General features: G+C 41.0%; 1 protein-coding gene across 1 annotated transcript in view; it reads left to right on the top strand.

The window, feature by feature from the left end:
- The window catches only part of ALK (ALK receptor tyrosine kinase), a 579,386-nt gene that overhangs the window by 467,127 nt on the left and 87,722 nt on the right, over window positions 1-24,537 (top strand). The window contains exons 10-11 of the mRNA XM_053382982.1: window positions 17,751-17,845; window positions 20,664-20,789. Coding sequence (XP_053238957.1) covers window positions 17,751-17,845; window positions 20,664-20,789 — 221 coding nt within the window. The remainder of the gene's footprint in view (window positions 1-17,750; window positions 17,846-20,663; window positions 20,790-24,537) is intronic.

Raw genomic sequence — 24,537 nt, 5'->3', positions numbered from 1 at the left:
CTAATTATTTGGGGTCTTTAATGCCTGAATAAGAGCTATTGTATTCATGTATCCATTTGTGATGCAAGGCTTCGTACTTGAAACAACCACCTTAGTGAAAGCTAAAACATAAATGAAAGAACTGACATGAAGGTGCCCACTTGAATTCATTTCTTCCTTAGGTTTCAGTTGTTGCATTCATTTTGGCTAATATGGGGACATTCAATTAGTTTGGGAAACTAAGGCACACTGCTATTAAGCCGTTGACCCTGGTGAGAAGTCCAGGGCAAGGCTACAGTGCTTCCTTTACTTTGGAGGAGAGAGATGGAGGATAGCACTGGAGATTTATGAGTCCTATTTACTTGCACCCCTCCCACTCCCGTGTGATTACTATTACATGAGTGGTAGAGCCAGGAGGAGTCCATTGTTCCCATCCTCTCCTGCATATCTCTTTCTCCATTCCTGCAGCCCAGTACTCTGGTAGGCTTCCACAGTGTAGATCATGGAAGATCAGAGTTTGGTATCACTTGGGGAGCCAACTCAAGTAGAGCAGCCTTCCTGCTGCAGGCATTCAGCCCCCAGTGCATGGGGGACTGCTGGAGCAGTGAGAGGAGCATGTGGCGGATGGAGGCAGGGCCAACAGCCTTGTCCCTGCTCTCCCCTTTGCATAACAGCAGTCTCATTGGGGCAAGGAGGATGATTGGATTAGTTGTTTTCCTTATACTCTGTCTCTTTCAACATGCAGAGCCTGTTGGAATCAGACAAATTCCCCTTTTCTTTTTCTTTTTTTTATAATATTTTTTATTAAACAATTTTTATATTAACACAAACAAAACATACAAAAACAAACAACAAACATTAACAGAACAAAAAACAAGTACCATTTCATGTCCTAATTTCTTAAACCTTACTTCCTCAACTTCCTCTTGCTTCCCGTTTCTGTATTCCAAGTTCTTACAATTATTCAGCGAATCTTCCCTTATTTTACTATAAATTTATGTTAATCATCCTTATTCTCTCTGTCTTAACCATTACTAATAGTAACCATTTATTTTAAGCCCAACATCATTCTAACTGTCATTAATTTTATAGTATTTCTTTAAGTAATCCTTAAACTTCTTCCATTCCTCTTCCGCCGCTTCTCTTCCCTGGTCTCGGATTCTGCTCGTCATTTCTGCCAAACCCATGTAGTCCATCACCTTCATCTGCCATTCTTCCAGTGTGGGTAGATCCTGTGTCTTCCAGTACTTTGCAATAAGTATTCTAGCTGCTGTTGTAGCATACATAAAAAAAATTGTATCTGTCTTTAACACCCCCTGGCTGACAATACCCAAGAGAAAGGCCTCTGGTTTCTTGGGGAAAGTATATTTAAATACCTTTTTCAGTTCATTATAAATCATTTCCCAGAATGCCTTAATCTTCGGGCACGTCCACCAGAGGTGAAAGAATGTACCTTCCTTTTCTTTACATTTCCAACATTTATTATCAGGCAAATGGTAGATCTTTGCAAGCTTGACTGGGGTTATGTACCACCTATAAATCATTTTCATTATATTTTCTCTTAAGGCGTTACACGCCGTAAACTTCAACCCGGTGGTCCACAACTTTTCCCAATCAGCAAACATGATGTTATGACCAATGTCCTGAGCCCATTTAATCATACTTGATTTTACCATTTCATCTTGTGTATTCCATTTCAGCAGCAGATCATACATTTTTGACAAATTCTTAGTACTGGATTCTAACAGTTCAGTCTCTAATTTTGATTTTTCCACCTGGAAGCCTATTTTACTGTCTAGTTTAAACACTTCATTTATTTGATGGTAATATAACCAATCTCTCACCTTCCCTTTTAGTTTTTCAAAACTCTGCAATCTCAATTTGTCCCCTTCCTTTTCCAAGATTTCCCAATATCTTGGCCATTTCGACTCCATATTTAGCTTTTTAACTGCCTTAGCTTCCATTGGTGATAACCATCTTGGAGTCTTATTTTCCAGCAAGTCCTTATATCTGACCCAGACATTTAATAGTGCTTTTCTGACAATATGATTTTTGAAACTTTTATGCGCTTTAACCTTGTCATACCACAAATATGCATGCCACCCAAAAATATTGTTAAATCCTTCCAGATCCAAAATGTCTGTGTTTTCAAGAAGCAGCCATTCTTTTAGCCAGCAGAAAGCTGCCGCTTCATAGTACAATTTAAAGTCTGGCAGGGCAAACCCCCCTCTTTCCTTTGAATCCGTTAATATCTTGAATTTTATTCTGGGCTTCTTGCCCTGCCAGACAAATTTAGATATATCTTTCTGCCACTTCTTGAAACAATCCATTTTGTCCATAATTTGTAATGCTTGAAACAGAAACAACATTCTTGGCAATACATTCATTTTTATAACTGTGATTCGACCTAACAAGGAAAGCTTCAGATTTGACCAAATCTCCAGATCTTTTTTCACTTCTGTCCAAGTTTTTTCATAATTATCTTTAAATAAGTTCACATTCTTAGCTGTCATGTTCACACCCAGATATTTCACTTTTTTAACCACAGTCAACCCCGTCTCATTCTGAAACCTTTCTTTTTCAATCTGTGTTAAATTTTTCTCCAATACCTTAGTCTTTAACTTATTCAATTTAAATCCTGCCAATTGACCAAACTCTTGAATTATTTCCAAAACTCTTTTTGTGCTAGCTTCTGGCTCTTGCAATGTAAGTACTAGGTCATCTGCAAATGCTCTCAGTTTGTATTGTTTAGCTCCGACCTGAATCCCTTTAACCAACTGGTCCCTCCTGATCATATTAAGCAAAACCTCCAGGACCGATATAAAAAGTAATGGGGAGATAGGGCACCCCTGTCGTGTCCCTTTTTCAATCTTAAACTCTTCTGTTACCACATTATTTACAATTAATTTTGCTTTCTGTTCAGAATATATTGCACCTATACCATTTTCAAACCCTTGGCCTACCCCCATCCCCCGGAGGTTCTTCAACATGAAGCTCCAAGAAATATTGTCAAAGGCTTTCTCGGCGTCCACAAATATCAAAACAGCCTTAGTGTTTATGTTCACTTCCAACTTCTCCAAAATGTCAATTATATTCCTTACATTGTCCGACAAATGCCTTTTCGGGAGAAAGCCCGCCTGGTCTCCATGAATCTCCTCCATCAAAACTCTTTTCAGTCTCTTTGCTAAAACATCAGCAAAGATTTTGTAATCCACATTTAGTAAGGAGATGGGTCGGTAGTTCTTAAGTTGGGTCTTTTCAGTCTCTGTCTTTGGTATAAGTGTAATGTAGGCCTCTCTCCACGTATCGGGTGCCCTTCTCCCCTCCATGATCTCGTTGCAGACTTCCTTCAAAGGTTGTATAAGCCCTTCCTTCAAAACTTTGTAGTATTTGGAAGTCAATCCATCCGGTCCAGGTGATTTGCCCAACGTCATGTTTTGAATGGCATCTTCTATTTCCTGTGCTGATATCTCCTGGTTCAAAATTGTCTTACTTTCCTGGGAAATCTTTTTCAGCCCATTTTTCTCGAGGAATTGTTGTATGTCTTTATCTTTCTGCGGCCCTTGTGTATACAATTGTCTAAAGTAGCTCTGGAAACAGTTCCTAATTTCCACTGGGTTGCATATGTTCTTTCCATCCACTTCTAAATTTGTTACCGTGTTGAGTTTTTGTCTCTTCTTTATTTGCCAAGCCAGTAACTTGCCACATTTATCTGCAGATTCAAAGGTCTTTTGCCTCATTTGTTTAATTTTCCATTCTATTTCTTGATTCATCAGTTCCATATATTGTGTTTGATACAATTTAATTTCTCTTAAAATCTCTTGTGATTTTGGCTTCAGTCTTAATTTCCTTTCCCCTTCTTTTATCTTTTCCAAGATTTTCTCTTTCCTCTCATTTTGCTTTCTTTTCTTTAATGAATTTTGTTGTATCAAAAACCCTCTCATCACGGCTTTACTTGCGTCCCATACTATTCTTTTTTCTACTTTAGTCCTTAAGTTAATTTCAAAATAATCTTTCAAAGTTTTTTGGGCCTTCTTACAAATCTCCTCGTCTCTAAATAAGGTGTCATTCATTCTCCATCTGAAGGAACCAGTTGTTGTTTGCTTCATCACCATCTTAACTGCGTTATGGTCGGAGAAGGTTTTTGGGCAGATTTCCACTTTCTTTATGTTCGACGCCATACTGCTAGTCACCCAAATTTGGTCAATCCGTGTCCATGTCATTTTGGCTTCAGAAAAGAAGGTTCCCTCTCTTTCTAATGGGTGTTTTGTTCTCCAAATGTCAATCAGGTCCATATTGTCAGTCATTTCAAAAAAAGTTTTTGGTAGTCTACCGTCTTTTGTGACTACCTGCCTTTGTGCTTTGTCCATATTTGTTGAAACTACTCCATTCATGTCTCCCATCATAATCAGTTTATAATCCATATAGTCCATTAAAGTCTCATGCAACTTCTTAAAAAATTCTGCTTTCCCTTCATTTGGTGCATATATCCCCACTATCAAAAATTTTTCTCCTTGAGATTGAATTTCAATTGCCAGATATCTTCCTTGATCATCTTTAAAAATTTGTTTCGGCTGCAAATTTTCCTTTACGTAGATCACCACTCCTCTTTTTTTTACTTTGTCTGAAGATATAAATTCTTGTCCCAATCTCTTATTTATTAACAGTTTTCTATGTGCTCTTGTCACGTGGGTCTCTTGTAAACAAATCAAGTCCAATTGGTCTTTCTTTAAAGCATGAAATATATTTTTCCTTTTTCGGGGGTTGTTTAGACCATTACAATTCCAAGTTAGAAGTTGCAAAGCCATGATGGGGTTATTTAGTTCCTCCTACAGCTCCCAATTGTTGTTCGTCCTTTGTCGGTGGTTCTGTGTCCGTATCTAGTCTTGAAGGATATCCTTCTCCTGGATAGGTCTCTTTCTGTAGGTCTTCTTCGTGTTCTCCCAGGAACTTGTCTTTATCACTCACTGTTTTTATTCTTCTTTTCTTCCCCTTGTATTTAAAAGACAGGCCTTGGGGAAACTCCCACCTGAATAGTATGTAGTTCCTCTTCAGTAGTGTCACCAGATCCTTGTAAGGACCTCTTGCATCCAAGATACTTTTAGGGATATCTTTAAAGATCTCGATATGAAAATCCTCAATTCGAAGGGTTGTTTGGTAGTGCAGGTTCAATATTTTATCTCTCTCTTCTTTGGATCTTAGAGTTATCAAGCAATCTCTGGGTCTATTCTTCTTCTGCCTTATTCCCAACCTGAATGCACTCTCTATTTTGAACTCTTCTTCTTTCAGATCTTGCTTCCAGAAGTCAGAAAACTCTTTTGTCAAATAATCCACCAAGTTATCTCCTTCCTTTTCCGGCACAAGTCTAATCCTTAGGTTTTTCTCCTTGCGTTGCATATCCTGCATAGAAAGTGTCAGTTCATACTCATCCAGTTTCCTGTACACCGGTGGAAGTTTCCCTTCAACGGCAGTGGCAATTTCCTTAGCTTCTTCAGCTATCTTTCGCGTTGTAGATGAATCTTCCAGTAGTTTCCCAATTGCTTCTGCGTTAGAGTTCACTTTATTCCCAAGGTCAGTTATACTTTTAGTATTTAAATCAATTTTCCCAGAAATTTCTTCAATTTTCTTATTTGTTTCAGCACCTTGCTTCTTTAATTCCTCTAAAGAATCACTTATTTTTCCCAAGGCCTTTGTAAACGCTTCTTCCGAAGACATTGTTTTCACTCTTGCCTTTGTGACAGCTGCAGTTCCCGAGGCCCCTGATACAGAGGCCCTTCTTTGCATAGAAGAGTCCACTTTGTATTGTCTACCAGATCTCAAAGTTGTTTCTTGTGAATCTTCTTTCTGTTTACCATCTGCCATAACAAAGTCTTTCGTTCAAGGTCATTCCCACACTCTTAAGCTGTCAATAGAGAAAAGTTCTCAGGTTTTAAATTCCACTTGGTTGCTGAAACTATCCCAATCCTCTAGAGGGCGTAAAGTCAGTTCCTAAACTTTAAATTGTTCCCACACTTCCAAAAAGCAAAAGCCCTCCAAGTCCTTTTCTTTGTAAAAGATCCAAATCAATAGTGTCCTGCAAATAACTTACTATGTAGCCAAATACAATGTTTCAAGTTGAGAGTAGCCAGAGTCTATATATCAGTTACTTTCTAACCTTTTTTGTAACGACCGTCCTTAGCCGGTTCCTTTCCTCCGGCAGTCCGACCCCCAGGTAGATAGGCAGCGGTAAACAGTTCAATCTCCTTTAAAACAGGCAGGGAATCCCTTTAAAATCTTCTTCCCCCCCTCTCCTGCCTTCTGGGGGGGGAGTTCTTTACTTGGTGTTGGGTTTCTTGGCTCATAAACTCTCCTGTCAAAAGTTACAGCTTAGCTGTCTTTCGCTTTAATCTTGCTGCAGGACGGAAAGCAGACTTCCTTTTTAATGCTTATCCGTCTCGGTGCCCAAATTCCTTAATTTTAGTGTCCAATTTTTAATGCAAGCTCAATCCTACTCACGGAAAGTTGCTCTTTTTAAATCCAAAATCCTCGGAAGAAGTCAGCGCTCTCCGCTAATGGCGACGCGGCTTCGCTTCGCAGGCTGGGTGAGAGCGACTCTCAGCACCGCTCCACGCACCCTCCGCTGATCTATAGCCTTTAGAAAGGCTATTTCACAACGTCGGGGGGGGCAAAGGTGCCCGCCGAGTCTCCGGTTCACAGGCTACGCGCCTGTGACTTTTGAGGGTCCTTGCTCCGCCGTGAGCTACGGGACCCGAACCCGCGAAGCAGATCTCTCCCAGAGCTCCGGGAGAAATCCGCCATTCAGCGCTGGCGCTAACCCGGAAGCCCCCAAATTCCCCTTTTCTTCATAGTAGCTGTTGCTTTTTCCTGCATAGAATCACATTACTCTCTGTGAAAATCATAACAAGTGAAGCAGTTCCCTGAATTCAGTTTCAATGCAGATTCCCACGGAGCAAACCCAGGGGAATACACATTGGCAATATCTGCATCCTTTTTATCAAGGCAAAAACAATATATGTGCAAAATTGATGGGCTTCCATTGTTTTTAATGGGCTTATTTCCCACATCAGTGACAGCAGTCCAGTTGGAATTGATTCCATTGCATGCAGGCGCATCACTAATGCTCTTTTACTTCTATTCCTGGTGAGCATTAGTGCTGCAGCAGCAACAGCAACAGCAGCTTTTCTGGACTCACATTTTGCTCAGAAGTGAGGAGAAATAAAAGTCATTGTTTAATGCTTTCCATTAATAGCCTAGCGTAGCATGAAACTAGCAGGAACTGGGGCATATCGCCACTCATTACCCTTAAGGCAAATGGAATTCAAATGGAATCATTTCCTATAGCTGGAATTAAAGAAAGCCTATAAAAGTGAGACATGGCTCTGAACCACAAAATTCCCATATGGCTAGTCTGTTTCAAACTCCTGCATTATTTTTTTATCACTGGCATTTCTAAGATAATTGCAACATTGTGGTTGTGAAGTTTGATGTGTGTGATTTTAGGGGTTTTTTTGCATTGTATCAGGTTGTCTTTGTTGTGTGGGAAGGTAAGTCTACTTGGTCTTTAGAGGGGAAACTTTAGATGGTCCTTGGATCTGGGAATTTACTGGATTGATCACTCTTAGAAATGTGTCTGAAGCTTAGCTGGGCTAAGATAAAGCAAGCTGAAGATGAAAGGAAGGAATCGGATAAGAGGGTACACAGTTCCAGGGGCTATGGAGGAGGTGGACTTGGAGACACACAAACAAACTGATGAACGCATCATATATATACTGACATTGTATATATACAGATACCTCATTGACTCTACAAGGTAGCTTACATTAGATTTGAAATCCTGGGGAATGGTGGCAAGACAGAGAAATACTAGGTGGTATGTACTCAATCTTAACAGGATCTGACCATGACAAGGTACTTCTGTCAATATCCCCCACTTTCAGATCATCCTCTCTTGCTCAGTTGAGAAAACAAAGTCCAGAGTGTGGCCTGCCACATGCTTTGGGCCACTGACATGTTGGGATAGCCCCATGGTCATCATTGCAGCAATGAAGTCTTGATCCACTCCTGAACCAGTCACCTTGGCATGGATGTTGAAGTTCCTCAAAATCAGTCTTCAGCACCACCTATAAGACCAGCTCTGTCAGCCCAGGCAGGGAAACTGCTGGGCAGCAAGGCAGGTGTTACCTGGACGCACTTTGGGTTGGTTCAGTCTCTGCTTTGACTAGGGTCAATTTAGTCTGGTGAAAAAGTGAGGTGGTTTTAAATCACTGAATTTAATCCCTTCTGGCCTTACTTTGAATCAATAAGAAGCATTGCCTTGTTTTACAGCCCCCAATTCAGGCCCGCGAGAGGCCCGTCTTGTTCTTGGCATAGCAGTGTAAGTCCGGCAGGCCCCTGGTGTGTCCCCGCTGGCCAGCTTAACCTTCTGGGGCCCAGGGCAAATGTACCCAGCTGCCCTGTCTACATGGGCCTGCCCCAGTTGCTGAACTTGGGGTTACATTTTGTTTCATGGGAGGTGGGGTATGAAGTTTTTTGGGAATCGCTCAGCCTCCCTCTTTTGGCTCAGCCTTAACTCCAAGCTTGTTAGGATTGTAAAGGCCTACTAAATTTCACTTCTGAATGAAAGCCCTCCATCTGTGACAGAACTTGACTCTGACATCTCTATTCACTGTATTCACTTCAGCTAGCTATACGGGTGTCACTTCTCATTTGTATGTGTGCTTCAGTAGCAAATAGGAATTTCCAGCCAGACTGCAGTCAGAGCTCATAAAGTTTGTTGTTCAAGCCAAGGCACTTTAGGCCAGAGCTAGGCTGAGAATAATCACACAAGATAGCAACAGTCCTTGTCATTCAGGGAAATATCATTTAAAAGTTGGGGAACAGTGTGTGCAGGACTCTCTGTTTATCTCTGTAGGTCTCTGAGTCACTCTTGATTATCTCACTCTGAGTGTATGTGAGTGACTCTCATGTTTCCCTTTTGATAGCCATCCTTGACTTTAATGGATTTTTGATTGTAATGATTATGGAGCCATTCTTGGGTTGTAGTTTAAGGAGAGCTGCATGATCCTGACTGATGTGCCTGCAAGCCAGCATTAAATTGCTCAAAAGATACCCTAAGCCTCAGGGCCTAAACTGTTATTAAAGGAAAGGTGCCAAAAGGTTATACACACAAAAAACTACCAGCTGAGGTCTCCACTCTGGAGGAAAAGTTCCCTGCCAGCCCACAGCTAGGAGCAAATGAACTGCTAAATACAGACTGTAAACAACAGTTCTAAAATAAAATTCATATGTTTCTTTAGTGTTACAGACTTTCACCAGCCAAATTCAGCAACCTCCCCTGAGCACTGAGTCTCGGTATGCACTGAGGCCAGGATTCAGAGAATCATGAAGCATAGTTGGTGAATTCTGTGGTTCTCAAAACTTGCTTTTCTGAAAACAGAAGACCCTGTTTTGTAAGATAGCATGGGATGGGACAGAGGCAAGTGTCGACTGTTCAGGAGGGGGGAATCAGAAATTACACTAAGCCTCTTACATGAGCCAAAGTGGCTCTTTGAACCCCAACCCATATATACAAGAGCTTTGTCATTTATCAGACAGCTCCGCATAAGCATTCCTTTGTGAATACATTGCTGTCCCTTCTCTTGAAATAAATGGAAAAGGTAGACACATGGGGAACATGTGCATGTTTAGTTGAGATTCCTGCCTTGCAGAGGGGGTTACACCAGATGACCCTTGGGGTCCCTTACAAGTCTACAGTTCTATGGTTCTATGTACAGTGGAACCTCAAAAGTTGAACATAATCTGTTCTGGAAGGACATTTGACTTCCGAAACATTTGAGTTCCGAGGCACAGCTTCCGATTGGCTGACAGCTAGGCTTATTGCAGATCGAAAGCCAAATCAGACGTTTGGGTTCCAAGAAATGTTAGAAAACCAGAACACTTCCAGATTTTCAATGTTCAGGAGCTGAAACGTTCAGGAATGGAGCGGTTTGAGAACAGGGGTTCCACTGTATTTTGTGGAGGCAGGGGTGCCAGTTCCAGGGGGCTTAAGCCATTTTGCCCCCCTCCCCCATGTCCAAAGAGTGCGAAGGCAAAGCACAGAGCCTACCATGCTGCTGCTGCCGCAGTGACTATCTCCTTCTCCTGCTACCATGGAGGGGAAGGAGGGATGAAGAAGCTTCCCTCTGGTGGCAGCGCCAAGAGAAAGAGGAGGAGGAGGAGGTGCCACTGCCCATTGAAACCATGCGGCCACTGTGTTCAGCTCCACCCCTGGCTCCTCCCGTTATCCTGATGTCATGCATGTGATGTTGGGACATCGCGACATCATGCACGCAACGTTGTCGTCCCCTCCAGCACCTTCTCAAACTGGCAGCTCGGGGAGACAGGCTTGCTTTCTCTCTCTTGCATGCAGAAAAAATCCATGCACACATACACTCTCAGTTGATGGCTGTCTCAGCACTACTTTCTGAAATTTTGACTGCTAAACAGAATCTCAGCTAAGGCAGTCATTGTGGTGACTCCAGTTCTTGACCCAGACTGGTGATTCAGAAACATACTTTAGGAAACGCTTTTATTTATTTTATTGCATTTGCACCCCATCTTTTTTTCATTATGGAACCCATGGTAGCATAAATGTGGCTCCCAGGCAGATACCCATCTAGGCACCTGCCAGATCCAGACTTGCTTAGTTTCAGCAAGGTGGTGGTTGCATGTGCCTTCAGACCATATGATGGGAGCAGTATGAGTTTCAGTACTGAAATTCATATCATGGATTGACATTTAACAGCAGGGAGCTATACTGATAGAGGATATGTTTTAAGCTTTTGGTATTTTTATTAATTTTAAGTATTTTAATTAGGCGCTTTTAGGGTAATTAAAAACTTTTTTTTTTTACTACCACTTGGATTGACTAGCTTACTGTGCAATCCTATATATTCAGAATTAAGTCCTATTCAGTGCAATGCCATTTACTCCTAGATAAGTGGGCATAGAGTTATGGGCTTAAAAAAACACACTTTTGTTCAAATTTTGAAATTTTAGATGTATGTAAAATTTGAATTCAGCAGTTAGCACATTGCAAAACCTTGCAAATTGACCTTTTAGCATAGACAACTAAAATAGACCGAGAATAAAGGAAGTTACAAACCTGTACACAAAGCTCATGGATGGAAACCTCTTTAAATAACAGGCCAAACAAAAAGTATCCCTGATAAGGCACCCTGACTGCTTGAGGAAGTTGTGACTTGATGCTGAACAAGCAACAGCAAAAAAGGAAGGGAGGGAAAAACACGAACTGGTTTTATTCATCCTTTGCTCTTCAGTATTTGAACAGTTGCCGGATTTCACCCAAGGCCAATTTCAAGCTTAAATATTAAGCTTTCCCCGGTTCTACAATTATTCAGCAGGTAGTTTGAATATTCTCCCCCCTCCTTTTTCCCCTTTCTGCCTAGTAAGACATTTGCTGTCTGCCTAGAAAGAAAGCAAATCCCTGCAGGAGTCCTGTCATTACACTACTGATCACATGAAGCTATACTGATTCTGGGCCTTTGGGGCACAACTCCCTTTTCTTTCTTAGGAGCCATTTCAATAAAAACAATCAAAGTCAGATCCAAGGACATTGATGCACTGTGGATAGAGGGAAAGGAGTTTCTGTAGCCTCCGGGATTATGTTTTCCTGCATGCACTCACACTGAACTATCAATGTTGAATGGAAGGCTCTCTTCCAAAGTGCTGCCATGTATGTTTTGTAACTCTGCCACTCCTGCCTCATCTCTCAGCACTTTCAGCGTTCACCACAGCTTCCAAATCCTCCCTGTTAGGCTGCCAACTTAACAGCTGACGATGGTGGGGTCCCCAAAGCCACAGCCTGAGCAGCTCGGCGTCTCACTTCCCGGAATCTACAGAACGCAAGGAACCACACTGCCATTTTATAAACTGGCAGGGCTCCAGAGCTACGTAACAGCTTATCATTCAGCATTCTTCATCACTGATTTTTAAAATTTATCCTGGGAACTATTATGCCTGTGGAATCCTCGCTTTTCAAGCATATTGTTACAAAGATTGCACACCACCCCCAATCTCTGCCAGGCGGTAGCAAGTTTCCAGGGGATTCCGGGCGCTCCCCCAGGGTTGTTTCCATTGGGAAAATTGAGGCACAGCAGAGGCTTTAAGAAATATGGTTTATTGTACACATATTTACACATAGAGTTCTCCATGGAGCTGATACAGAACAGGATACCCCAAGAGTGTTTCTCGTCACCCTCTCATAGCTTCAGTAAGCTCAGGTCCAAAGCAGCAGTCAGTCATGGCTCTTGATGCAGCCTCCTCCAGCCATTGCCAATATGGTTCTGCCTACTTCCTCCTTCTTGTTCCCAGAACAACCTTTAGATTTCAAAAAGGACGCATTTTTCTGTGACATCACGCCCCCTTCACCTTGGCAACCCGCCAGTTCTCCTGTCTCTGTCCACTCCTCAGTGGGGGACGGGGACAGACAGTTCTTTTGCATCGCCAATGGCCCTTAATGGCTCAGTACTTGGTTGCCCATTATTCCTTAATGGCACTGTGCTTAGTTAGCCTGCCACAGTGGTTTACATAAGTTAACCCAGGAATTTATTGCCTGGCACAGTTCTGCAGCTTGCATTTTCCCTTCATATCCCCAATACAATCTAAATACTACTATTTATTGCCTCCATTTCCTAACACTCTGGTACCCTATGACAATACTGTACCAAAAAGGCATGCAAACACTCCCTGAATGAGTGAGAGTGAGAAAACCAGGGTTGCAGGCTTTATCCCTTCTTTTTCCAAGAGGCAAAGTTATTTCTTGGAGATTGTGCTTACAATTGCACCAAAGCTCTGAGCAAAGGCTACGGTCTAATTACTGGGGTTCCTGTCCTGTTCCAGAACTTCCTCTTACCCATGTTCCTCCCCTTCCAGTCCCATGATCCCTCCAAATACATCCACACATCTAAGATCTACAGATTAGCTCCTGTTCCAAATCCTTCTTAGGAGAAGGCTGGGTTAGCTTCTACCAGGGACTTCTCATCAGTGGTCTCGCTGTTCTGGAACTCTTCACCAAGAGAGAGAGAGCAGTACAGCCCCTTCCATGATTTTTTTGTTTTATGAGCAAAAGCTGAGGGTAGGGGCGTTGGCTGTTGAAATTACCTGCCTTCTTTTCTGTCCCATGTAGGGGTTTCGGTACTGTGCTTTTTCTTGCTGATTTTAATATAATAATTTTTAAAATGGCTAGAATTCTTATCCCACCCTGTCATCATTTGGTAACAGATCAGACAGATTAGAGGCCTTGGAGGCCGAGCCTCAGTACATTTCAAAATATAGGCAGCAACTCCAGGTGAGGCCAGTAGCACTATCTGGAAGTCTTAAGGGTATCCTTAGTGAGTGGATCAGGAGAAATTCAGCTGCTGTGTGACATACTGAAGCTACCCTTCCCCACCCCCTGCACATGATAAACATAATTACAAATTTCTTAGATCAGCTCCATAAGAGAAAACTACTGAAGCTAGTTACTAGCAATTTGATTGACTTGCTTCAATGAAATCCAAAGATTTGTAATTTTAAAAAAAATTAATGTGATTTTAAAGAGTGGATGCAGACACACATACATACAAATTAAATAGAAAAAAATGGGCCAAAGAACCCAACCCCAATCAGTGGGCAAGTATTGCACGGGGGAAGGGGTGTATTTCTTTTTTTCTTTTTTTGTATTTTTATTTAGATTTTCCATCATACAATTTAATTTAAAAAAAGAAATAATACATAACAGAAAAGAAACATTAAATCATTATACATTAAATCATTATACAATATCCAAAAAAGAAAAGAAAAAACATAAACAAGATAAAATAAACCCACCACCCTGTTTAACTTCCCTCCACCGCTACTCGTCTTCTCTAGAATCAATTTTACCCTTATCATTGCATTCTGGTTATTTTTATTTTCTCTATATACATACATACATATGTCATTGATAATTTATTGTTTTGATGCTTTTACATTCTTAATCTAAGCATATTAGCATGTCTTTTTTAGAGCAATATTTTGTCATATAATCATCAAAGCATTGCCATTCGTTTTTTAGTTTTTGATTTGACTGCTGTCGTATGGATGCTGTTAATTTAGCCAATTTTAAATATTTGAGAATCCATTCCTCCTTGGTAGGTAGTTCTTTAGCTTTCCATTTACCGGTAGATGCTATTACTATCCTAGTTGCGGTGGTCGCATATAAGAAAGTTCTCCCCCCCCCCCCAGTATTTCTTTTCCTAAAAGGCCCACTAGGTAAGCCTCTGTTTTTTTCGTTAATGGGATTTTAAGCATTTTTTCAACTCCTCATGTATTTCTCCCCAGAAGTACTTAATTGGGGTGCAATTGTATATATTGCCATCTGTCGGAGACATAATGCCTTATTTCCTCATATGGTCTTCTTCTAAGTTTACCTTGATCTTCCCTTATCAAATCTCTATATGTTGCCCATTCCTTATTCATGTTTAATTTTTTCATGGCATGGGCTTCTAGAGGTGAGAGCCACCATGGTGTCATTGGCTCCAGTCTCGTTTTGTACTTGCTCCAGTCTTTAAATAACGTGTTTCTAATTAGGTGGCTATTGAAGTCTTTATGGACTTTGATCTTATCATATGCGAGGTAGGAGTGCCATCCATACCTGTTGTTATAGCCCTCCAGTTCTAATAAATCTGCTTTTTCCAAAGTGATCCATTCTTTCAGCCATACAAGGCATTCTGCTTCATAGTATAATTTTAAATTTGGCAACGCCAAACCTGGGGTGGATGTGGGGGTGTTTCCTTCTAACACTAGCCTCATGTGTTTCAAGAGCTGCTTATTATAAGGCCCCTATCCTTGGAGGACTTGAAGGGCAGGCAGCTGCTGCAAGATAAAGTTTGACAGGTCTCATGCAAAAGTAGAATACTGTTGGAAACTGGTTTCAGTCTTGTTCTATATGCTACAGGTGCACTTAGTTCTAGCAGCCCCTGTAATATGAAGCTTTGATTCTTTGGGGGTGGGGATGTAGCTAAAGCCCGATGGCCAAACTAAATGTGATGTTAAATATGACTTTGCAGTTAATGTATATATTTTTGAAATGCAAGTAGTCACCACCAGGAAGGCCTGAGCAAGACTGGGGGCATGGTAGCTGGGGATGGGTGGTTAACCCTTGGTGAAAATCGCCCCGTGGGTGCTGTTATTTGCACTAAGAGGAAATATTCCATTGGTGCCAATAAGAATATTCTGCTCAGTGCAAGTAGCAGCATTTGGAGGGAGGTTTCTGTCATGCAGGGGGTATTCATTGAGATCATGGCAAATAGGAATTGGTTAAGGTCTCGCTCTCCACCCAACATGGCGATGACCTTGCTTTGACTTTCATGAGGTAGCTGTTCGCATTTTTTAAAAATGTACACATTACAAGCACAAGTGTCTTTAATGTCATGCTTAGTTTGGTCTAGCAGTCCCGTTGAGGAAAAATAGAGTCCCATTTGAAATCAGTGGTGCAGATTTATACTTATCGATTTCCCACAGTTCCATGTAGTTTTTGGATCTTTCAGTCCAAAGCAAGAATAGAAAAGGAATCCTGTGTTTCTGTCTTGAGGAATGAAAGCCAGAGTCCCTTGCACTGCTCCCCAATTGACCACATAAGAAATCTGCTAAATACAAGATGAACAAATTGTGCAATCTGCTACATCTCAGCTGCTCAGCTGGAATTAATGAGGCTAGTCCATCAGTTTGATGGGGATTGTAGAGATATAACAGAGGGCAGGTATTAACCCATCACATTTAGCAGGCAATTTGTATGACCAGCTTTTCTTAAGCTTGCCTCCATTTATCATTTAGCAGGATTGTTATGCTTCTAGTCCCCCCCCTCCCCAGTCCTATGCGCCTCTTGACTTCTCATAAGGGGATCAGTCTTGCAACAACAGGGAAGATGGATGGATTAAAACAGCGCAGAAGAGGAGGAAAACCACCACTAGTACATAGCTAAGAATAAGTTGCAGGAGTTACTCCAAGATTCTTAAGCATATTTGGGATCTTGGAAGCTCTCCACTGTGCCAAATTGGCATGTAAATTGGCAGGGGGGGGGGGAACTATCCAGTATGTCCAATGGCATGGATTTCTGTTTTGAACAAACTCTCCTTTACAAAGGTAATATTCTGGTAGATCTTAATTGGCTCTGGTATCAGAGATGTTAGACTTGCATCATGAGATGAATGCATATCCTTACTAGGGCTGCTTGAGAAATCCATTTTCTTTGAATTCTGAATGGATTTGACCTGATCAGGACCTCCTGAACTAATGTGTGATTCAGAATGTATTTATGCTTTGGATTTTGCACTTCTCTGAATTTTTGCAGTGCACTTTTCAGTTCAAAAAGGGTTTATCAAAATGCATTAAAATATATTTTATGATAAAATGCTTTTATAAATCAGTACATTAAGGCGCGCGCACACACACACACACATACAGTGCTTTTTTCTAAAAAAAATGTTTAGAGGTACTCTCATTTTGACTCAAGAAATGCACCATTTTATAGTTCAAATTGGGGAAAATAAATACAGTAAATGGATAGAAGTACAAAGATTCACAGAATGTTTAGGGATATGCGTACCCCCAGAAAAAAGTTCTACAGACACACACACACACATGCTTAGTGAAAACAATTATTTAAATAAAAATGGAACACGTGAAATTGACGCAGACCTGAAATATATGGCTCCGTCTATCTATAATCTTACAACTTCATGTCTTTGGCTTATCACCAGTATAAAGGCTCCATATTTTCTATGGATAAAAGAAAGTGTCATGATCTTTCTATAGGTCATTGTTCATCAGGATTAAACTTGTTGGCACCATTTTTAAGCACGTATGCAAACTTTGGCTACCCTACCATTCCCTTTCAGCTCAAAGGTTGCATATTCTTTTAATGAGCACACAAAGCCTACCCTCAGCAGCTATATATTCCATCTGAGTTGTGCCTTTGACCATAAAGAGTTGTTTCATAGATTCATCCTGATTGATCACTGCCCGGAGCATCATTTCCATGGTCTCCTTCTAGTCTTTGTGACCCATATTTAATTCCAACATCAAGCAATTATTCCATGCTTTTGGGAAGGCATATTACAGCAGAAACAAAGTAGCTGTGGTTTTGTAAGTACTTGCATTAAAAACTAGTTACACTTCTTATTTAAAAAGACTGCTGCCCGATTAATCAGTGGCATTTTAATTGATCCAAGAACTACTCAGTCAGACCACAATTCTCAATCTAACTGTTTCCTACTATAAATAAGTGAGGCTTACAGACTACAGAGACCAACATGATGTAATTTTGCCTCCTCCAAACTTGGCTTTGAAATACTTATCTTTACATAGCGAAAGTTCCCAGTGAAGCAATAGTCCACCAGGAAAATCGGCAAATTAGCAATTTATCACCATTGCACTCAGAGTTAGAGCACCTGTTGCACTGCTGGTTTGAGGGATATCACCATGAAGAACTCTTTGCCCATGGTGAATTATATGCACCATCATACTTCCACATAATGCCACTGCTTATTTTGATATATCATGTTTGGATGAATGTTCCTTCTCCTCTCCCCTTGGAGCAGTTGGTTGGTTTGACACCAGGATGCCCATTATGCGTCAATACTGTTTCCCTGTCTTTGAAAGGTTGGGCTGGGTATATCAAAAGCAAATGCGTTTGTGGTAAGCAGTATTTCCATCTGCCAGAATTTGATAACTTCTCTTCTTCTTTACAGGTTTTGGCTTCAGATTGTTACATCCTGGAAAGTTGGATCGGAAGCCATCATTGCTTTTGATAATGTGTCACTCAGCCTGGACTGCTATCTTACAAGTGAGCGAGCCTATGATTAGCTTTTTAATGTGTAGCCTGCTACAGTACAATGGGTACTGCAAATACATATCTTTTTGACTAAAGTCTTCACTTGTTACACTAGAAGTGTGGAAGTAGGTGCAGCTCACTCATGCTTCCTGTTTTGGCACTTCTACACCATGTGCAAAGAGGCCCTGAGAAAAGCAGGTCAAGGTGAGAGCAGTACAAGTCATGGTGTTGCCCCCAAAATGTCTAGCACTGTATCAGTCAGTCATCAACTTTATTTTACTAGCCTTCAGCCTTGGCAGCTGTCAGGCAAAAAATTCAATATAAAATTTCCATTACGCAAGCTACAATGAAAAAAGAAAGGTTTTTAAACCAGAACCAGCATTTTAAAATCCCAACATCAACTAAACTAAAAAAGAGCTGTTGGTCCCTTCCTGGTTACCTGTTTGTTGAACTGTTTGTACAACGTTTGCAGGGAGATTATACAGGGTCAGTTATTTTCTGAAAATTTATTCTGATTTGTTTGCAGGGAGGTTATATAATGTTATGACAAACAATTGTTCTCCCACACTTTCCTGTGTATCTTCCTGTCGCTTTCCTTGCTAAAAAACAAACAAACTTGGTGTTTTGGTTGGGATGTGATTGAATCTTTACTCACAAAATAGCAGTCTGGAAGCTCTCATCTGCCTAGAAGTCTCCTTCCTGTACTAACCAACCTGATAACTGTTAATCCAGGCAAAACGTTTCCAAAGAAGTTTTATCTTAGCTCATCACAGAAGGGAGATTTCAGTATATATAGAATGTCATGCAGTGAAGTTTTTCATTGTATTTAAGGAAAATATATGTCCGTTTTGCCAAATGTTAATCTGATATCATGAACATACATTTATGAAATTTCAGTAGCGCCATATGTATTCTTGCTATGATTTTCCCAGGAGATTATATACCACTCTGGTTGTGTTTTGATTGAGAGCAGAGTTAGCCAGAATATTGCTGCAGTGTGGGCAAAGCAGGCAAAGGTGGGGTGTTCAATGGGAGTGTTTAATCTACACCATCTGTTTTGCCAGTGCAGTGCAATGCTAGTTTGGGAGCCAGGAGAGGAGTGGTGGGAAAGGATTTAGAATTCAGAGAATTGTTGCAATCCTATGCATAGTTATCTGGGAGTAAGGCTCATTGAACTTAGTGGGCTTCTGTGTATGGATATATAGGATTGCACTGTTAGATTTCTCTTCCTGCCCCACACCCCTGATGCTACTTACTTTTGGCCTCATTGCCATCAGAGTTGTATCAGTAGTGCGAATAATAATATAGGTGGGTGTAGAATGGTGCCATTTCACTTTGTGCTTGTAGGAGAAGAGACACATACATTTCAGAAGCTGCTGCCTGGAGTCTGGTACCCCCATCTCAGTTTGTCTGCATCGCCTTGAGTCAGGGCAATGGCTTGTCTCTTCCAGCCGGTGACTCTTCTGGGCTCTGATGCTGCTGCCGTGCTTTCTCAATAAACTGAAGTGGTCGCTCAGGCAACAGTTTTGTTGTCCCTTGCTACTTAGGTCTAATGATCTCAGCCTCAGTGCCTTTCATCTGTAAAATGGGAGCCTTAATGGGTTGCCTTTTTGTACAGGAGTGCTGGGCAGTTTTACAAGAGCGCTTTGGATCCTGATGTGCGGTTACTCCAGATTATTTAGTCCGGATTTATCTTGTGAACTGCTCTGAGATCTTTTGATGAAGGGCGGTATAAAAATCTAATAAGTTAAATAAATAAAAAATATAGCAGTGTAACACTGTGCCTGCATATACCTGGCTTTGTTACACTGGTGTCGTATCCCCAAGAGTGATTTATCTCCAATATCCATTAGCACTGGGACTTACACCAAATCCTACCACTCTCTGGCCAGGGTAGTTTAACTCTAGGATTAACCTTCAAGGCTTTCAGGCTCGGCAACTTACTAAGATCCTTTGCCTCCAGACTGGAAAGACCATTGCTTTTATGAATCTTTGGGAGCTGGTTCCTATCAGAAATGTTGCACTACACTAAGCACGTTTGTAAAGTTGAAATACTCCACTGCCTTTTGCACTGGGGTTATCATATTACTTGCATTGCCACCATATTTAAACATTTATGGCTGTTTAGTGACAGCAGTGCATGAACTACTGTGCTTTTGTCTCATTTCCTTGTTCTTGGACATTAGGCTTAAGCTGTCTTTTCTTGCCCCTGATCTTCCAACCATTGAGATAATCAGTAATGCTGTGTGTTAAATTTCCCTTTATCCAGTTTCTCCTCTGATGTAAACTCACTGTATCTCTGTCGCTGTTTTACAACCACTCTCTATAGCGTTTGCCATCTGTGAATCTACCCCTTATTTCTAATGCATTCCATTTGCTAGTGTCCTAATGCCAAATGCCTCTACAGTTGAATTTGAGCTTCTGCGGCTCCAAGGGAATATATTTTTTAATTATTTGTAGCTGTTGCATTGTAACTGCAGAAGAATTGCACTCCACTGTTTTAAAGGCTAAATATGCATGTTGGAAGTAGACAATTAAACAGCAGCCACTGCATTCGCCGCCCACCCCCAATCATGCTGATGTCCTTTCACCTTGTTAGCATCTTAAGTATTCTTCCCTGCTCCCCTCCTGTTTTTTCCTCTCCATTTGTTTCAGATCCCACAGCAGCAATGGATGCCAGCCTGCCCTTCCTTTTAACGCCATCACGCGTTATGGTTGCAAACCCTTTGGCCCAGTTTGATCCACCACCAGCTGTTGTTGTCCTCCCTTTGCCAGGCCAACACGCCATATCTGCACAGTCATAAACCAGGCTTTTTTTTGTGTGTTCCAGTCAATGAAGAGAAGACATCTCGAGACAACAGCCCGGACGCAGGCAATCTGCTCACTGAAAGAGGCAGGGGGGAAGGGCAGATTACAGAAAGCCCAACACAGGATCCTGCACCAGTTGGCCTTGGAGGTAGGGAAATGGTTTCTTGCTGAGAATCATCATTCCAAGTGGACAGAAGTCTTCACAAGGGCAAGCTTCCATTAAATACAGTAAAGTGCTTTATTGATTATTGAGTGATGAAAAGAGAAACAATGTGACTTTTTTCAGCAAATTTGGCGTGTTTGGGCTGTGAAATATCTCTTGTATTTATTTGGACAGCTAGGGCAAGGCTTTTCACAAAACCAGGAATGTTGCCATTTTGGAAAAGTAATGATTAGAAAAAAGTGTCCTAATGCCAATTATTATTATTATTATTATTATTATTATTATTATTATTAAGAATGCATTGAAGGAAGGCAAACTGATCACTGTGGGAAAGTCAATAGCAAATCAAAAGTCTGTATCCTTGCTATAACTAATCCAATCTGCCATGGACTTGGCATACATTTCTCTAACCCATAATGCTTCTGAAAGGCACATGTGCGTTCCCTTTGTTTATTGCCTTTTCTGATGTGTGGTCCATCCCCTTGGTGTAGCACTGCTGTCAGTCACTGGGAGTTTCCCAGTATTTTTCCCATGTGGAAGCAGAATGCATGGACCTGGAGTCTGCAGGGCTTGAGTTTCCGCTCTGAGGTCACATCTCCCTTAGCATGGAAAAACAGAGTCAGCATGAAGGCGGGCGAAACGTGAAAAGACGAAGCATGGAACCTTTGAGTGTTTTTGACTAGCAATGCCGTTTTCCTGCAAAACTAGTTTCTTGTTGTTTCATGTTCACCAGGTTCTGATAACTTTGTTTTTTCCTATAAAAACTGTTAGGTATGTAAGCAGAACACCTTATTGGATCGGCTCAGATGAGAGTCTGGCTGATGGGGTCTTCGCCTATGCAACTGCCTTGCCTTAATCAATGGGGTGTTGAGCAGACTTTTACCCTAATCACAATGTGAAGGCTTGGTTTTCTTTGACACCCAGAAAGAGCTGGCCAGGCTTGTGTCCAAAGGTGACTCATCTGGGTCTTTTATATGGAAAAGTTGCAGTGCCGATGGGTGGTGATAGTAGTAGTGGCTTTTCTGATGTTCTGTGATGCTTCTGAAAGCAACTGATGGCTGCAGATACAGGTGACTGATGAGGGCTGCCAGTAATTTGTAGACCTACTGTAGCCAGGCTGCACTCTGCGTCTTTAAAAAAAATAAAAATAGACCTAGCATATCAGAGGAAATGTATTAATGCCGTGATAAATGCTGTAAACATAGATATTAACAACACCCACTGCTGTTTTCATTAGTTAGAGTGTTTGTACAGCACTTTCAAAGATAAAAAGCACTTCTGAAATGTTGTTCCATGAATCAGTTTGCAATGGAGCTGACAAGGAGGGAGATTCCTGGTCCTGCGCTTGATTTTCTGACATTAGCTTGCAATGGCCGTACATCTTGCACTGAGTGGGTTTTATAACGTGTCCTGTATAAAACATGCATAGTGCAGCAAGAAAGCTTGCACTTGAGTTGCCATTCCCCAATATGAGAAGCAATAAAGCAGGTCAGGGCATTATTCGTTCCTAAAGTGCTCAAATTTATTTATATTTACTGTGCCAAACATCGGGGAAATGGGGGGGGGGAGGAAGGCAAGCTACCTTGGAAAACTTACAAGGATGGTTTATTGGCTCTCTGGAGAGCTGATTCTCACAACTGTAGCCAGAAGATGCAGTTTCTAGTCAGCCCTTACTGTCAAAAGCTGTGGGTGTCGCACTCAGAAAAGGTCATAGAATTGACCCAGAATGTTTAGTAGTGTTGGTGGTGGGAATTGATGTAGCGTGAATATCAGGGAACCATTTTGTGACAATCATAGTTTTATTTATGCCTGACTTACTATGAGCCGGATCAGTAAAGTACTGTTTTGAACAAGGGACTCTGATGACAGCTGGTCTCAGGTATCTTATTCCTTGTTGCAGCAGACAGATTGCAGATAGACATATCTGCTTCTCTGAACTCTACTCCTTTATAACTCCACTGATGCAGATGTCTAGAGGGTGTAGAAAGAGAAGGTGATCGGAAATTCTGGAAAAGGAAGGGGACAAATGGAGATTGCAGAGTTTTGAAAAATTAAAAGGGAAGGTGAGAGATTGGTTACACTATCATCAAATAAATGAAGTGTTTAAACTGGACAGTAAAATTGGCTTCCAGGTGGAAAAATCAAAATTAGAGACTGAACTGCTAGAATCCAGTACTAAGAATTTGTCAAAAATGTATAACTTGCTGCTGAAATGGAATACACAAGATGAAACGGTTAAATCAAGTATGATTAAATGGGCTCAGGACATTGGTCATAACATTTTGTTTGCTGATTGGGAAAAGTTGTGGACCACCGGGATGAAATTCACGGCATGTAATGCCTTAAGAGAAAATATAATGAAAATGATTTATAGGTGGTACATAACCCCAGTCAAGCTTGCAAAGATCTACCATTTGCCTGATAATAAATGTTGGAAATGTAAGGAAAAGGAAGGTACATTTTTTCACCTCTGGTGGACGTGCCCGAAGATTAAGGCATTCTGGGAAATGATTTATAATGAACTGAAAAAGGTATTTAAATATACCTTCCCTAAGAAACCAGAGGCCTTTCTCTTGGGCATTGTCGGCCAAGGGGTGTTAAAGACAGATATAACTTTTTTTATGTATGCTACAACAGCAGCTAGAATACTCATTGCAAAGTACTGGAAGACACAGGATCTACCCACACTGGAAGAATGGCAGATGAAGGTGATGGACTACATGGGCTTGGCAGAAATGACGAGCAGAATCCGAAACCAGGGAAAGGAAGCGGCGGAAGAAGAATGGAAAAAGTTTAAGGACTATTTAAAGAAATATTACAAAATTAATGACAGTTAGAATGATGTTGGACTAAAGTAAATGGTTACTATTAGTAATGGTTAAGACAAAGAGAATAAGGATGATTAGCTTAAATTTATAGCAAAATAAGGGAAGATTTGCTGAACAATTGATTAGAATTTGGAATACAGAAACGGGAGGCATGAGGAAGTCGAAGAAGAAAGGTTTAAGAAATTAGGACACGAAATGGTACTTGTTTCTTGTTTTGTTTTTGTCTTCTGTTTGTTTATGTATGTTTTGTTTGTATGAATATAAAAATTGTTTAATAAAAATATTATAAAAAAAAAAAATAGAAAGAGAAGGTGATCCAAGGAGCCAGTAAGGTTTGATCTGATGCTAATGGAAACTTCTCTCCTTGGTGAATAGCAGCTGGGAAGCTGTGATGTGCAGGAAAGTGTTAACTCCCCCTCCCTGCGTATCATATTCCTGATCCTCGTCTGATTGCTGCTGCCCCATCCCCTGCTTTTGGCTGCTCATGTTGTTAAATTTTAAAAACTAGACATCTTAATTGTCATCATGCAATTAATACCCCATCTAGTCTGGCATTCAAACATTTGCAATCTCGGTTGTGTGGTAATTGATGGAAGGCCTTTGCAGATTAACTATATGCAAATATATACCAAACTTTGTAGCCAAATCAAAACTGGCTGGCATTTTCTTAATTTATTGGCTTCCAGAGGAGGGCATGGAGTTCACAAATGAGTGGGCAGACAAAGAGAATTCAGCTTCATTTAGTATTTCAGTTGGTTTCATGATAAGCAAAACTCACCAATAGCTTCACTCCATAGATCACCACGTGTCCCTCCACCTCCATATTAGGACAGTACCTTTATTAGGCCAACTAAAATATCATAAAATATGTATCATCTTTTGATAATAAACAAAACTAAGAAGGG

The sequence above is a fragment of the Podarcis raffonei genome, chromosome 3 (assembly GCF_027172205.1).
Source record: "Podarcis raffonei isolate rPodRaf1 chromosome 3, rPodRaf1.pri, whole genome shotgun sequence".
In the NCBI taxonomy this organism is placed as follows: Eukaryota; Metazoa; Chordata; class Lepidosauria; order Squamata; family Lacertidae; genus Podarcis; species Podarcis raffonei.
Note: the sequence above shows the minus strand (reverse complement) of the source record. Positions and strands in the feature narration are given on the sequence as shown.